This window comes from Apodemus sylvaticus, chromosome 8, assembly GCF_947179515.1.
Source record: "Apodemus sylvaticus chromosome 8, mApoSyl1.1, whole genome shotgun sequence".
Lineage (NCBI taxonomy): Eukaryota > Metazoa > Chordata > Mammalia > Rodentia > Muridae > Apodemus > Apodemus sylvaticus.
Genome location: NC_067479.1, coordinates 62,536,352 through 62,551,650, shown reverse-complemented (window position 1 = coordinate 62,551,650; position 15,299 = coordinate 62,536,352). Strand labels below are relative to the sequence as shown.

The window sequence follows — 15,299 nt, the reverse complement described above, 5'->3', positions numbered from 1 at the left end:
ATAGCTCTGGGAGACTTGCGATGGCTGGGCAAGCTAGGTGTGAGCAAGCTAGGGCGTGCACCCTGGGGCTGAGCCCGCGCGCTCCTGTGTGAGGTCGCCGTGTGCTTGTGCTCATGTCTGCTCTAGGTCTTACGGTCCCATAAGGAAAACACTACTCAACTGTACACTTCCATGCGGCAAATACTTCCTGATGGCCGTGGCAGAGGAAATAATCAAGATTCTAAGGAAAGACTGAAAATACCAGGAAGCCTAGTTAAGCTAGCTCCAGTTAAGTGTCTCCAGGAAAGGTATTCCAGATGCCAGGGCAAGATGGGACGGGGACGGAGGTGTGTGTGTGGAGGGGGGGGGGGGCTCTGCCAGAGGCTGCCTCAGTTTGAGATATTGACTAGTTTCTGGCCAAAGTAGAGTAAGTTGAAACTAGACACAAGAGGGTTAAGAGAACTCGGAAGTCAGATGGAAGCAATAAGCACAGTTTCCATTCCGGCCCTGACAGGATGCCCAGTGCTCGCTCACTTGGGTGGGAGATGAATCCCATATCATTATTTTGGTTTTCTGAGCTGCTGTTCCAAATGTTCTCAGGAGCATCCGTGCTCAAAGGGGATGAGGATGGGCTCTGCTATTCTCAATCACATAAAGGACAGAAATCCTCTTAATTATGACCATGCCAATCTACACCCTGCTAAAACAGCTAATTACATGTCAGGAGGACACTCAGTCATTCGGAACAATTGCCATTATACTTTTATATATTCATTCTATGCCTCCCCCCTAATTACCATGGTTACAATTTGAAGAAAGATTCTGCCAAACCTTCATTTGATCACAGCACACCATCGTGAATTTGTGAGTTAATTATGGCTGTATGGAGCCAGTCTTATTTAAAGAGAGAAAGACGGACATGCAGTCAGGGGAGTTGGCCTCCTGGGTGCTCTAAGTCGGGCATCGGCTCCAAGTGCTTGGAGCTGTTCAGTCTGAAGATTGGCCACCGACGGGGTCTGAAGCCAAGGCTGGCAGCAAAGTTCCCCTGCTCCCTGGCAAGGCTAGAGGGACGCCCCAGGAGGGCAAGGGGGCCATTCCCATCTCCCCGGAGTTGGACCAGCTAGACTTAGTTCTGCTGGGATGCCGAGAATGATAAAGCAACTTGGGGACACAGAGATCGGGAATCCCAAAACAACAGCAGGTTGGCGAGCTGACCCTTCCTTCAGTCTTCTGTCAGTCTGAGAGCTAGTGCTGTGAGGGTTTGGGGGGCTCAGGCTGCTGACTTTTCTTTTCTCCATTACCCCCCTCCACACATGGTGTAATGAAGTATCTACAGAAAGCTCTCAATTTCCAAACCTCCAGCTTCTACCAGCCCACGGACGTGCGCAAAGCTTCCTTTAAGCATGTCAGTCCTGTACACTGCCAGAGGAAGTGGTGTCTCCCCTTAAGTTTAGAAACAAATGGCACTGAGAAAAGTCTTTCAGAATGCATGCTATAAGAGATGCACTTTGGCAACCAGAACACTGGCTTGATGATGTGACGGGCCTCAGAGTCTTCCCTACAGCCTTCGTATGTCAGTTCCCTAGCGAAGCAAGAAAATCAAAGATGGCCATCTTTGAAATGGAGGAGTGAAATGAAGGCCGCTATGCAGGACAGAGCATCTGTACTGACCGCATGCTACCATGAAAGCCTTAGAAAGCGCTGGCCATGTGTGGCTGCCTCCCTTTAAGTCTCACTGTTGCCAGGTGCTCACTGTTACAGTGTAACAGATGATAAGGAGATGAAGAAAGGGTGTTCAAAGCCACAGTACAGTTTGTTAAATCCAATATGGCTGATAACTGGTGGTCCAATCCTGAGTAAACACATTTTGCGATGTACAGCGCATACACAATGTACAGCTCCTACCCCTGCCCCAGTACTTCCCCACCTAGCTCCACTCACACACACAGCACAACCCGTCGATGTGCCTAACCTTTACTTGGGAAATCTTAAAAAAATAAATTCGGCTCAGTAATGCTGTACGTGGAATCGGCTAGTCTCAGTACAGCCTCAATAAATACAGTAGTAAAACAGCTAATAATCATAGCAAGAGGATGACGTCACAAAGATAGAGAGACTGGTGCCCATACAGGAGGCAGAGAACCACTGAGCAGGAGACCATCACCACACAAGACGTTATTGCCTAAGAACTTGGCGAGGCTCACAGAGGAAACCCAGGCTGTTCTCTCAGCAAAAGAGGAAGAAAGTTCTGGGATCGAGCAGAGCTGGTGAGATGGAGTGCTGCCTCTAACCGCAACTTCTTCAGACCAGGGAGAGAAAGGACTTGAAGGGACACTTTCAGGACACAATAGAGAAGTCACTGAGGGAAGGGCTGAATTTCACCGCGTAGACAAAGGCTTGGCAGAGAGAGCCTTGACGGTCAGTCAGGGGAAAGAGGGCCTGTATTCAGAGCAGACTCATGCTGCCCGCTGAGCCTGTGCGCAGAGAAAGCAGCCAGCGATGTCAGACAAGGACGCAGTGCAGGGACACGAGGGAAGGGGAGAAGCCACGTGGGGATGGACAGAGTGCTGGGAGCATCCTGACAGAACGGCGACTGCTGTAGCTGGTGCCTGACGACTGATCTCCAAGAGGAGTTTAAAGCAGGAGTTCCTAAAGCCAGAGAGGACGGAGACAATGAAGTCAGCTTTCTATGTGCCACTCCCAGGATGTAAAACATTCCCAGATATCTGGTCCTAAAATAATGGGTGTGGCCGAGGGACAAACATCCCAGGAACCAGAGCCCTGGAGCAGACAGAGCACAGGAGTCCAAGCAGGCTGCCAATGCACTCATGTCTTTCTAAGATCACCTACTGAGCTGGAGTGAAAGGCGCACAGGCCGTCTGCCTCCCTACCCCAGGTGCTCGCCTCCTGTACCTGTGTTATGGAGTGTTCACCAAAGTGCCTTCTGTGTCCAAGGTCTGAGGCCCTGCATAGTCACACTGGACAGCACTGAACTGCCCTTCCTGGCGATTGTCTCAGATAGGCAGGAATGTCTGAAGATGGTCCTTTGTTAACAGGTCACCATGTAAGGTACCAGGAGGTGGGAAATTACCTTCTTATCCATCAACAGTCATTCTTAAGTAAACGTCATCACAGTCTACAAATGCCTGCTCCCCTCCTCTCCGGCTTCCAGTCGTCTCTGATCGAGAAGGTACAACTTAAAAGAGCTCAGGGACCACAGGAAGTACAGGAGATGAGCGCAGACAGCAAGCAAGGAGCACGAAGGATGAGCTGACTGATGTTCTGTGGCCAGTCCAAGAGCTCAGGGGCTGGGACTTGAAAGTAGAATCAAACATGGTGACCCCGGGAAAACTCCTGATGGTAGTGTTTAAACCTCGATCCTACTGCAGGTGAGAGAGTGCAGGTTCCCTGTAAGGCTGTGAGTCTCTGGGCATGTGACAGACCTAGCTAGCTCAGTACAGAGCCAGCCTCCATGCTAACTGCTCTTCTAGTACCACCACACTGCCACACAGGGCTGGCACTGCCTCTACCAGCCAGGCCTTGGCATCCTCTGCTGCACTGCTCTCTCTAAAAGGCCCTAAGATGACAGAACACTTTGCTCTTCTGCTGAAGTCAGAGTTCCCTTAGAGACTAGAACTGTCTTAACAGCTGGAGCCTGTTCCTTTAAGACTGCAAGTAAGAACAAACACAGGAGCAGCCGCACCCTGAGAAGCTGTCAATCATCATAATCTCATGGTAAATCATGGATGTGGCTTGTCAGAAAAAGACATTTTCCCCTCTCCTGTTCTTTCTGATTCAACTGAGAATAAGCACACAAAACTCAACCAAAATGGATATACATAATAGGAATATTCCTTCTAAGTAAACAAAAGGAAAGAAAGAAAGAAAGAAAGAAAGAAAGAAAGAAAGAAAGAAAGAAAGAAAGAAAGAAAGAAAGAAAGAAAGAAAGAAAGAAAGGAAGGAAGGAAGGAAGGAAGGAAGGAAGGAAGGAAGGAAGGAAGGAAGGAAGGAAGGAAGAAAGAAAGGTAATGCAATCGCCTACGTCAAACAAACAAACAAACAAAAATCAAAGAAACCATGCAAGATTCTATGTAGGTGTGGGGGGTTCATTCCTGAGAATAAGAAATGCTACTCTTAAATTTGTGGGTTCAAGTAATACAGTAAGAGAAGATGGCTCCATTTCACTTCAGTTCTCAGAGCTGGGGAAAATGCATACATTTCCCCCTGAAATCTACTGACAGGAGCAGGGCCAAGCCCTACTTAGTGCCCTTCAAAGTCACAGACGTAGGTGGGGTAGCATCCTCAGCCCTCAAAGATGACTTGACTCCTCACATTCCTGTGACCGAGATTTATATCTAAGGGATAATCCAGACGGAGTGTGCCTTGGTAAGACCAGCTAAACACTGCGGATCCCAAGTATCCGGCCAGTGCTCAGGGGAAGCGAGGAAGGTCGGCGCCCTCTTACAACAGTTTTGAAGCAGGACACACTTGGTGAGGGGGCAGGGCTGAGGAGATGGCACCTACTCTCTGTCTTAGAGATTGGTTCAGGCATGGACAAAAAGATGGACGCCTGCTCAGAGGCCCACTCCACACTGTCCTCTAAGCAAGGCTTCTTCAGACACAACAGAGGGGAGATGCAGGAAGCAGAAGCCGTTCAGCCCTCAGCACACACCGCACCAATTCACTGAAGGCTGTTTCTTCTTACCCACAGTGACAGTGTGCTATTTAATCAGGGCTCCAGGAGATCATTCTCACACAAGGCCAGCAGATGTAATTTTCTTTGATGCATGAATAGTTCATCATTTTGCTACTAGATGACAAGGTGACCACAGGGTGACTTTATAACGCAAGTTCACTGTTTGGTATTTTGAGTTTTCAAAATGAAAAAAAGATTTATCAAATATAAATATCTTTAAAAAGTAACAAAAGTGCTACATATATGATCAAGGAAAAGAATTCCATTAGTTACTGCCGCTTAAAGTAGATTAAACTACAAATATCACCACATCCATTATCAATATGGCTTCCAATTATTAAATAAATTGCCTGTAGCAATATAGCTTTCACACCTCCACAAGGACAAATAAAGAGAAGACAGCAGAGGCATCCTGCTGTCCCACACGCTCATGATGTAGGTGGTAAATGTCCCCTGCTTTTTCTGCCCCACACTAGGGCACACAAGGACCTCCATGTGTGACAGTCAAATTGTCACAGTCCCCAGCACAGTCCTAGCAACTCTGGGTGGGCTCCAGGTGGCGGGTGCAAAGCCTGCCCTTTCACTCACTCATGACCTCAGCTCTATCCTTTTTGGTAGCAGGGAGGGGGCACCAACAGGAGGCAAAGCAACTTCCAAGGTAACTCCAGCACTCTCCCAGGCAGGCGCTGGCACCGCGCTGTGGAATGTATAGCGGCCCTGAGGCCTGGGCTCAGCATCCATCCGCCATTCAGCTCATGCTTTTCCCTACTGCTCTCAAGCCGGGCTTTGCTTTTCAGAACTTGGATTTTGTCCTTTTTGTTTTAGAATCGTGGTCCCAAAGGCAGAAGGCAGTATATTATCTACATGGTCACACAGCTTGTAAGAGAGGAGGATGTCTGTGTTGGGCATGTTAGCATTAACCAAGATCTGAGCTTGGGATTCCAATGACATTCTTAACACAGCACCCAAAGCAGAGCCTGGCCGCTCTGTGACTAGGAGGCGTGGCTTATTGCAGCTGAATCAGTGAGTCTCAAGCCGAGGGAGGCGGGGCTCTAGTGTTCCTTGTGCTCTGCTCTGTGGATACTTCCCAAATGGTGTCTGTCCGCCCTGTGCCACTACCTCAGCTTGCATCCTATCAGTCTTTGGGCAGGGACGGGGTACAGCCTAGTGTTACATGGATCTAAAGGTACCCAAGATTTTACACAGAGCCTAATATTTGAAAACTGAGGGTTTATCTAAATACCTGGAAGCACTTTCTTGGAATGCTAAGACAGAGCAGCGAGATTTTTTTTCTTTTAGCCTCAGGGGCTGGGAAAGGGAAGTTTGTTTGTTTCTTACTTACTGGAATTTTAATACTGAGAGAGTATATGCAAAGGCTGAGGGCACCATGCCATCTTCACAGAACAAGACCCTAATGGCTACCTGACATACAAGAAACTGTAAGTTATACTGTAAGAACACGTGTTAAGGACAGAGGAAAGTCTGCTAAGGTGCTACGTCTAAACTAAGTTAACTGTTTAACTCCCTGATCAGTCATCATCCAGGGCCTCTGTCTTGATTTCATTGGCTCCCTGCCGGGCCAATGCCAAGATAGTGTGGTTGACGGCCGCCATCTCCACAGCTAGCGAGATGGGATCTTGGTGGTCACTATGGCTGGTGCTGTCATCCTAGACGTGCGGAGATAAGAAAGGAGCGTTATTCGTCGGCTGGTAACAATCTCAAGTTCACAAAAAGGCATGCGGGGTGCCGTGCGGGGGCAGGACAGAGCATCTGTGGAGAAAATGGCTGAGTGTGTCTCATGGTGGAGGTGAACTGTATTTAAGTAGACACTGAATGGACACAGGTCCAGAGACTTTTCATGTTTTTGTGACTAACAAATGAAAAGGACTTAAATGATTTGTCTTGTTCCTTTTTGACACAGTATTTATTCTATCAAAAATTGTTAGAGCTGATCAAACCTGAAGTGATTAAAATAAGCTAATAGTCTGGACTTTCTGTTTGCCACAGATACAATAGTAATCCCTGACCCCAACTGAGTGCACTCCTAAATCCACACCGCTCCTGAGTGGCTCCTGGGACCCAGGGTGTCCCTGCTGAGAACAGGAGAGGAGATGGAGAACAAGCACCTGTACCTCACGATCAGGGACGGGACTTCAGTCACACAAGCCGCAAGTGCAGTGTCCCACTTAGAGCCAAGTGACATTCTTACCCTCTAAGCGACACAGTGAACCCTGAAGCTGCTGTGGAGTGTAGGGACACAGACCTGTGACCTCAGCACTCCCAGGCTGAGGCAAGAGACTGACTGCGAGTTCCAAAACCAAACAGCAAACACAGACAACCAAGGAAGAAAGCTGTGAAGGAAGGTGTCCTGGCAGGTGTGCTGGGCACTGAAGGCCGTCACAGATAAGGGGCGTCTCTCACCTGTCACATCTTCAAAGGGACTCTGTACCAAAGAGCTTTGGAAAGAGTAAGTCCCTTGGGGGAAAAAGCATGTGATGTGCTGCCCTCAGGGCATCTGCAAAAAAAGATGGAAACGATCCATCTATGTGGGTCTGCTGGAAAATAACACAGATGCTTCCAGAAAGAAACTGTACTCTCCTGAGCCAAGGGCGGAGCTGTGCTTGGAGAACTGAGTCTCTTGGGGGATAATCTGCTGGGACTCATGGGTGCTACTGTCTTCTTCTGGCTTTTAGGATTTAAGAAGGAAGCTGCAGAGAGTCCCACGCCCTGCTGGAGTAGTGGGCACACGGAGGCAATGAAAACAGAGAGAATGAAGACATGGCGGTGAGGATGAGGAAACCACCAGAGGAAAGTCTAGGGAAAGGACCATGTGTTCTTTGAATTTCCCAAATGGAAATGAAATTGATCCTATACAACATTTTAATGAAATCTGTCAACATGTTTGTGGGTGGGGGAATCCCCCAATTTGACTTATTCCATGCAGTGGCTACAATTAAATACATTCCCCAAGCAATGCAGAGCACACCAGGATGAGATGAGAAACCATGCAGGTATTGTATTATGACAAGATGAGTCGGTGTCCAGAGAGTCTGGTTAACCTCTCCTCTGGGCACAAGGGCTCCCAGTGTAATGGGGCTGGAGTGGGCGGGGCCTTTGTTGTGCCTTCATGGTCCATGGTAGGCACCATCACAGCTACCCGCATGCCCCTAAATGCTTCTCAAACACTGTGTGTGTGGTAAGTGTTGTAACTTGCTTGTTTGGGTCAGATCCTCCTCTCTTCTTCTACCTTCTCTGCTTCTCTGCCTCCCTCTGAACTTCTTCCCTCCTCCTCCTCCCCATTGCGTGCTTGCCAAGTGTCCTGTTGTGTGACAATAAACCCATAGGGGTGGATAGAGATTACTCACAGATTTAACAGGACAACAGAATCTTACCACATTCCTTTCCAACCGCATGAAAATCTAACTAGACACATGAGCAGAGTAGAGGGACACCAGCTGCTCCCCCCGACCTCCCCATACAACCACCCACAGACTTGAGTTGCCACTACCCCACCCCCTCTAACAGGAAGCCACAGCCCAGCCGCCCACCTGCTCGGAGTAGTCGTTCCCGTCCACATCGTCACTGTTGGAATGGCCTCCTGGACTCTGTACATCTATCCCATGACTCTCCAGGATTGCTGCTTCTTCGAAAAAAGCAAATAGATCCCTAAATTATCTGCTGCCTCACCATCGTGGCTGCACTGTGACTTTTATGGTGAGGAAATCAGGACATAGTAAGTCTCTAGTCATCGTTAAATGATAGAAATTCAGCTCTGTGTAGCGTAGGGTAGAGGTCCAGCTTCCATGCACATTACACTACCAACCTGGGTGAAGCACCAACCAGACTGCTGGGTGCTTCAGAAACTACTATATTAACAGCTGTCCTGGTGGGCAGTGCAAAGCACCTAAGAACTGGGATGGCAAGTAAACATATTCATAAGTGAAATGCAGTCATGCTCCTTGTGGTGCTGGATATCAAAACCAGGTCCTTTCTCTCCCTGTGCTATCCCAGCCCCCGACACACAACTGCAGAGGCCTAAATGACTCTTCTACTCTGAGCTCATCCACTCGGATCTCACATTGTCACTATAGCTTTGAATAGGATTTTCTTCTTTGTTAGTTGGACACATATTTTCCCCAGGGCACTTTCACCTGGTCTTTGGTCCTCTAGCTTTACTAGGTTATCGTTGCCAGTGTTTGTTTATGGTACCCAGGGTAGAGCAATAACTGCACACTGGGACTAAGTCCATGGTTACATTTGTGAATGCCCTTTACTGCTGCTTTTCCCATGTTTCTCGTTCGATGAATCTTTTCCATTCCAGCTACTGATTGGATGGATGTTTCTTAGTGTGGAGGACTAGGTTGCACCAGTAACTGGCAGGTTGGGAGATTCACAATTCTTCTCTTAAGACCCCTCAGAAATCCTTAATATGAGCCACATAAGCAACCCGCTGTTCAGGGGTTAATTGTACATTCTAGAATACTAAGAAGAACCGTCTTTATAGATAACAAAGTCATTCTTAAAAATATAAATAAAATAATGTAAGTAGCATCAACCATGCTATTAAAAATGCAACCAAGAGAAGTGATGGTATCTGTTGTTAGGCCTAAGTGTTGCAATCATTCAGACTTGCAGCTCCTAACTGGCCACTCTCCGTGTACGTCTAACCTTCTCAGGAGAGAAAGCAGTCTCTCTGATACATTACCGATATTGGCTCTCCTCTTGATCTCCTTCCGTCGATTAGCAAACCAATTATATACTTTCAGAGAGGTAACTCGTTCCAGGTCAGACAGCTTTTTGCCTGTGAATGCATGCAACAAAATTCAGATAATCTGCCTTGGATCCAAGAGTGAACTGTCCTTAAGAAATACTTCTCTGCTGGAAGGTGCTTTTGATTCTTTTTATTGACAAAATAACAAGATGGGGTATGATCTTTTCTACCACTACTTAGTACCAAGAACACACTAAAAGTATCATTGTGTGAACAAATATATAAATATATGTACAGCTAGCCACAACTAATAACACAATAAGCTTCAACTCAGGAAGACAACTAAATATTAAAAGAAAAAAATTCTACAAAGTTTGTTTACTAGAGTTCTAAATCAGATTGTAGATTCCATGTTAGATACCATGGAAGCACCAGTTTAATTAACATCACACAAGGATTGTTATTATTATTGTTGTTATATTGGGATGCTCCTCACAGAGCATAAAATTTTAGAGCAACTTTGAAAAAAAATGGATTTATATATTTTTATTAACAAAACTTGCTTAAAATTTCACTTTATGGTTATTTCAGAAATGATAAATTTATGCTAACTTTTAATAATACAAATCCATAATTTAAAAAACTTCAAGGCTTCAAACATCATGGAGTCATTGTATATGAGCACTTGGTTCATGTCACGGTAACATCAGAAGTGCTATGTGGAGAGCATTGGGCTGGGACCTGCACTCCAAGGCGAGTGTCCAGACCACCGACCACAGCTGAATGCACGCCTTACCTGGCTTCTGTATGACTGCATTGCAAGCATTGGCAATTTCTTCTCTCTTTGCTTCATCTGGGTACTGGTTCTCATTGAAGTAACTGCAAGGGCAACGACAAAGACACATCTACTTTAAAATGTGCTCATTAAATATGTGTTCTTTAAGACATAACTCTGGCGTACGCCAGGATGTTTGGAATAGCTTCCTGGCAGAAACAGTCTCTGCTGTGTTCAGTATGGTGACTACCACCTATGTGGTACTTGAGAGGAAGCTGATGTAAGTAAGAGACTTGCCTTTTACTTCATTGAAATTACTAATTGCGACAGCTGGCTACAAGCTGCTATACTTCATTAAGATTCCTCTGAGATAAATTATTGTTTTGAAGGATACACCTGATGACAATCATGTTAACTGAATAAATCTAGTCTTAGAAAGAAAATATCATGCCCACCCTCACGAGTGGTTCTTTTCATTTATTTATTTTATACAGATATCTAAAACTATGAATGCATGTATAACATGACCTCAGAAGTGAAACTGACTGGGGGAACCCAGAGGAATAGCAGGAGGGGAAGGATAAGAACAGGTAAGGCAGGGAGGTACTGGGGAAGGTCAGTTACACTGTGTATATGTTATTTTAGTATACTTGACTAAAGTCACAGAGCCACAAGACCTATGCTACTGAAGACTACTGTCAACAAAAATTTTTCTTTTTTGGTCATTTTTTTCCCTTTTATAGTAGCAAAAAGTGGAAATTACCCAATTATCTACCAAGAGGAGATGGCAGAACAAACTATGGGGCATCTGCTTATACACAGAGATTTTTAAAACAACTAGGAGGGAAACAAGTTAGCACCCTGTCCACTGACCTGAATGGATGTTTATAGTATGTTCCTAAGTGAGAAAAACAATCCACAAGACAATGCCCAAGCCAAAATGCTAAGAATTAAAAGATTCCCAGTCACATATGGAACCGAGGATCATGCACACAGACTGAGAATGTTGACCTCACTGCTGAGGAAGGGCTTAGTGAGATACTTACACACTTCATTTCTGTAGGAAATAGATACAACTTTGTGTCCCTTTCCTGAAAACCAGTCCTGTTCCCTCTCCACATCTATCAGCACTGGCAAAGACCACCCACTGCACAGATGCCCCAGAGGTCCCTCCCCTCCTAAGACCCCCAACCTGATCCTGCTTTCCTCCCTCGATGTCTCTTTATGGATGGCACATTCCCTTCAGGACATGCTGCCTTGCTTCTCCGTGGTCTTATCTAAAACATAAGCCTCACAACTCTTGTCTTTGCCCACGTTCTTTGTGGTTCCTTGCTGTTTCCCTCAGTGTGAGCACGTTCTGCATGATCTTTGGGTACCAGTGTTCACTCTAAGATGCTGCCAAGCCAGGACATTCCATGTCCATACTGTCTGAGCCTCTGTGTTTACCTGAACTAACTTTCTGTTAGGCCATGGCAGACCCGTCCCTTTACCTGGAGCAGACTCAGTAACCAGAACCAAACTAACATCTGAATTGTCACCCAATTGCTTCGTTTACCTCAAATTCACCAAGTAGCTATGAATTACCTAATATATGCTTGGCACTGTGGGTAAAGAAAAGAGCATCAAGGAACTCACAGTGTACTTTAGAGAGAAATATATGTAAGTGTACTTGTGGTGAAATGCTTAGGATTCGTGGACAGTTCCGTGTCTTCAGGGCTGCGGGAGGAGTCTGGATAGATGTCACGGAGAAGCCTGAGGCAGAGCTTGGGCTCCACAGATGATGCGATGGACTCAGTGCTGGTCTCTATGGCTTCTCCAGAGGGCAAGCCTGCGACAGACTTGCTCTGTCCTCTAGAATGAAGGCCAACAGCTGACAGCAGTGCAGAGTCTGAGGGGTTTTCAAACAGATAGAACCCCTCCTATGGTTGAGGAAGATAACACATTTCAAACATATGGCTCCAAATTCTACCTCCATGGCCTTAAGTTCTGAATTAGTTCAAATTAATTCAAAATTAGTTCTTTATCTCTGCAGTCACTAATCCTGAAATTGTTTCTCTTCCTCTAAATAAAAAATGAATGCCTATTACTTCTAGCAACGTCCCTTACTTCTTACCCAAATAGCAGACAAGCCAAACTCATCGAGAAGAACCTGCCTAATGAGGTTTTCTGTTCCTCGTTCCTGCCCTGCCCATCTCCCACACTGCAGGCAGCACTCTGCTTCTACCCCAATCCTTCTCCGGATGTGATGCATTCCTGAGCACCACACAACACAGCCAAGTGGTTTCCTTCCTCCGCAATCTGAGCTAGCCCCTTCCCTTCTGGTGGGAATTCTTTCATGCCTCAATCTTCTGAAACCTTTTCACTCTGAAGTCTCAGCCCTCAAAGCTACCTCCGTCACTCTTTCTGCAGATGACCTTGCCTTCGCTGTTATCAGTTTGCTAGATTTTTTTTAGCTTCTGAGCAGCTAAACTTCTCCGGGCCATTATTCATTTCTTTTCTCATAGCTGAGAAAACATAAATCATCCTCCTTTCCAAGGTCAACTTCTCTTCTTGTCCTTGATTGTGCCCCCCTCCTTTTCATTCTAATTTTCTTGCCACTCTCAGCTTTTTTCTGCAGCAGTGTAACAATCTTCTCTCACTGATCTTACGATGCACATTTCTTCATTACTGTGATCTTTGAGATCAGGACACATTTCCTAACTGGTGGCATCTGAAAACCGAATGGTGCCTTACAATCAAGGCTTTGCTAGACCGGACGGAATTCACCAGCTGCGAAAACCTAAGGTCCCACTTAAGTGACAACTTACAACATTTTAGCTAAATGACCTGAAAGCCCACGACGTGCCCTGGAGTATGTGATTAATATTCTTGACACATTTCTTTAGGTTATATCCTGTTCAAACAGTTTTAAAGGTTTACTATGGATGTTTAGATCATGAACCTTCCCCACCCTCCCCCAATCTCTGCAGTCACTGTCACTTAGGTAAGAAGCCTGTGCTCCTTTCTGGGTAGAATATTTGCCTTTTGCACATGTGGTCTACTTCCCAGGGCACGAGTTTTCTTTCCCCATGAGCCCTATAGGAGCTCATCTGTCCTTTCTCATGGCCCTTCCATCTTGTAACTGCTCCTCCTACTGAAGCCAGGGTGCAAGTCAGACTCAAGCTCAGCCATCTCACAAATGCTGGGACTGCAGGCCTGGACCGCTCAGCCCAATGCCAGACAGCTGTCAGAGCCTTTATCTCTGAGGAGCAAGCCAGATGATACACAGAGCAGGAAATAAAATGCTGGTGACACCATGACACGGCTGGCTCTCACAATCTACTTCATGGAAGTTTCTGCAGAGCTTTTGAAATGAACAGACACCATTTTTACAATAAAAGGACCCTAGGGAAACACTGAAATAATTAAGGACTAGTTTGATGATTAATAAAAAATCTGCAAACAATGTATGCTCTAAAGGTGACTGGGATCAGGTAGAAGGCATTACTGTTGTGACTGCAGTGACTAATAGGAAAAAAGACATACTGGTTTTGGATGCTAAATTGAAATTTTTCCGTTATTCCTAGCATAATGTCTTCTATTGAGTCAAAGTTTTAGTGTTCACGATTACTCTGTATTTCCAGGCTTTAATTTTATACAAAGAAGACCCCGGTAACTTCTCCCAAATCAAGAGGATTTAGTCATAGAGTTTAAGCCTCATATATATATTTTAAAGTAACCTTTTTTCTGTTAAAATCATTTTTTTAAATAAAATTTTATCTATAAATGTTTGCCTACAGGTATGTCTGTGAATCACACGTATACAGTACTGCAGAAGGTGGAAGACGGCCGTGCACCCCTGGAACTAGAGTTACAGATGGTTGTGAACTGTCATGTGGGTGCTAGGACATGAACCTGCATCCCCTAGAAGAGCAGCTGGTGACGTTAACTACAGACCAGCCCTACTATTTTTATGATTAAGAAATGTTCTGCTCAGCCTCACTGCTGAGCTCTGGCTAACATTTGAAAAATTAACACTAATTCTTAAATCACTCCAAAAGCTAGAGGAAGAAGCTTTTCTAAATTCATTTTACTAAATCTGCATTGTCCTAATACCCTGGTGAACACAGATAAGAGAAAAAAATAAATAAAATAAACAAATAAAAACCTTCCTCCTGTAGTGTAAAGAACAAAACTGTATGGTCATCTTATTGGATGCACAAAAGAAATTTGGTAAGATTCCAATATTCCTTCCATGGCTAGCACCTACCATTCCTTCAAGCTTGTGATGATGGATAGTCATACGCCTCACTTCTTCAGGGGAATCTTAGGTTTTATCTAGCAACCACTATATTCCATTCAGTCTAACAAAATCTTGGTTATAAGAAGAACAAACTGAACATCACTCTTACCAGTTAAAAAAATACTCAAATCAAAATCAAACAAATATAAGGCTTGAAGTCATAAGACCACTAGGAGGCAAAGTAGAAAGTGTTGTAGGACAACAGGATAAACAAACATTTGCTGAACGAGACTCCCAATACAACAGGAAATAAAAAAAACACCTAGGTGGCAACAGAGTGGAGAGAATTAGAGAAAACATCAGACAAAGGATAGACATCCAAAACACAAGGAACTCTCACCCCGTACTGGGCAGTAAGGTGCTGCCTAGGATGGCACCACAGTGACTAGTCTAAGGTAACAAAAGCCCTGGGTCTTCCTCTTATGTGCTTGGTGAGAGGGAATGCTGCTTAGAGGAAGGGAAGTGTCAAAGAAAAAAATGACCAGTTTTCCAGGCACTCACAGAAGGAGTCTGGTGGGCCATGGCAGAGACTAACAAATGTGTATCTGCTTACTCAAGAGATGTGTGAATAGAGACGGAAGAAGGAACGTAAAGGGAGGCTGGTAAACGAAAGCAGGGGCTCTAAGCAAGGCTTCTGGTGGAACCGCCACCCCGTTCCAGCAGAGACAGCTTCAGTGTCCCAGCATGCTCCACAGTGTCTGCTGCAGGTATGTTTGGTGGTTTTGGCAGTAGAGACATAGGTGTTTCTTTTAAACTACATGTGTTCAAACTGGACTATCAAGGAAGTCAGCAAATAGGCTAATATCTGTAATTTCTTAATTACGCATTTAATCAGTCTGTAACAAAGCCCAAAGCC

The 15,299-nt window shown here is 45.4% G+C and overlaps 1 protein-coding gene across 15 annotated transcripts in view; it reads right to left on the bottom strand.

Moving 5' to 3' along the window:
* Hmbox1 (homeobox containing 1) overlaps nucleotides 1-15,299 on the bottom strand; it is a 133,465-nt gene that overhangs the window by 5,601 nt on the left and 112,565 nt on the right. For 4 of the 15 annotated variants that reach the window (XM_052191185.1, XM_052191184.1, XM_052191186.1 and 1 more), the window contains 5 exons: nucleotides 10,183-10,265; nucleotides 9,381-9,476; nucleotides 8,224-8,318; nucleotides 7,923-7,994; nucleotides 126-6,342 (listed from right to left, as the gene is read on the bottom strand). In XM_052191185.1, coding sequence (XP_052047145.1) covers nucleotides 6,205-6,342; nucleotides 7,923-7,994; nucleotides 8,224-8,318; nucleotides 9,381-9,476; nucleotides 10,183-10,265 — 484 coding nt within the window. In that variant the 3' untranslated portion in view covers nucleotides 126-6,204. Of the gene's footprint in view, nucleotides 1-125; nucleotides 6,343-7,537; nucleotides 7,995-8,223; nucleotides 8,319-9,380; nucleotides 9,477-10,182; nucleotides 10,266-15,299 lie in introns of those variants that run through there. The other 11 variants (XM_052191197.1, XM_052191195.1, XM_052191198.1 and 8 more) reach the window with 9 other exon arrangements.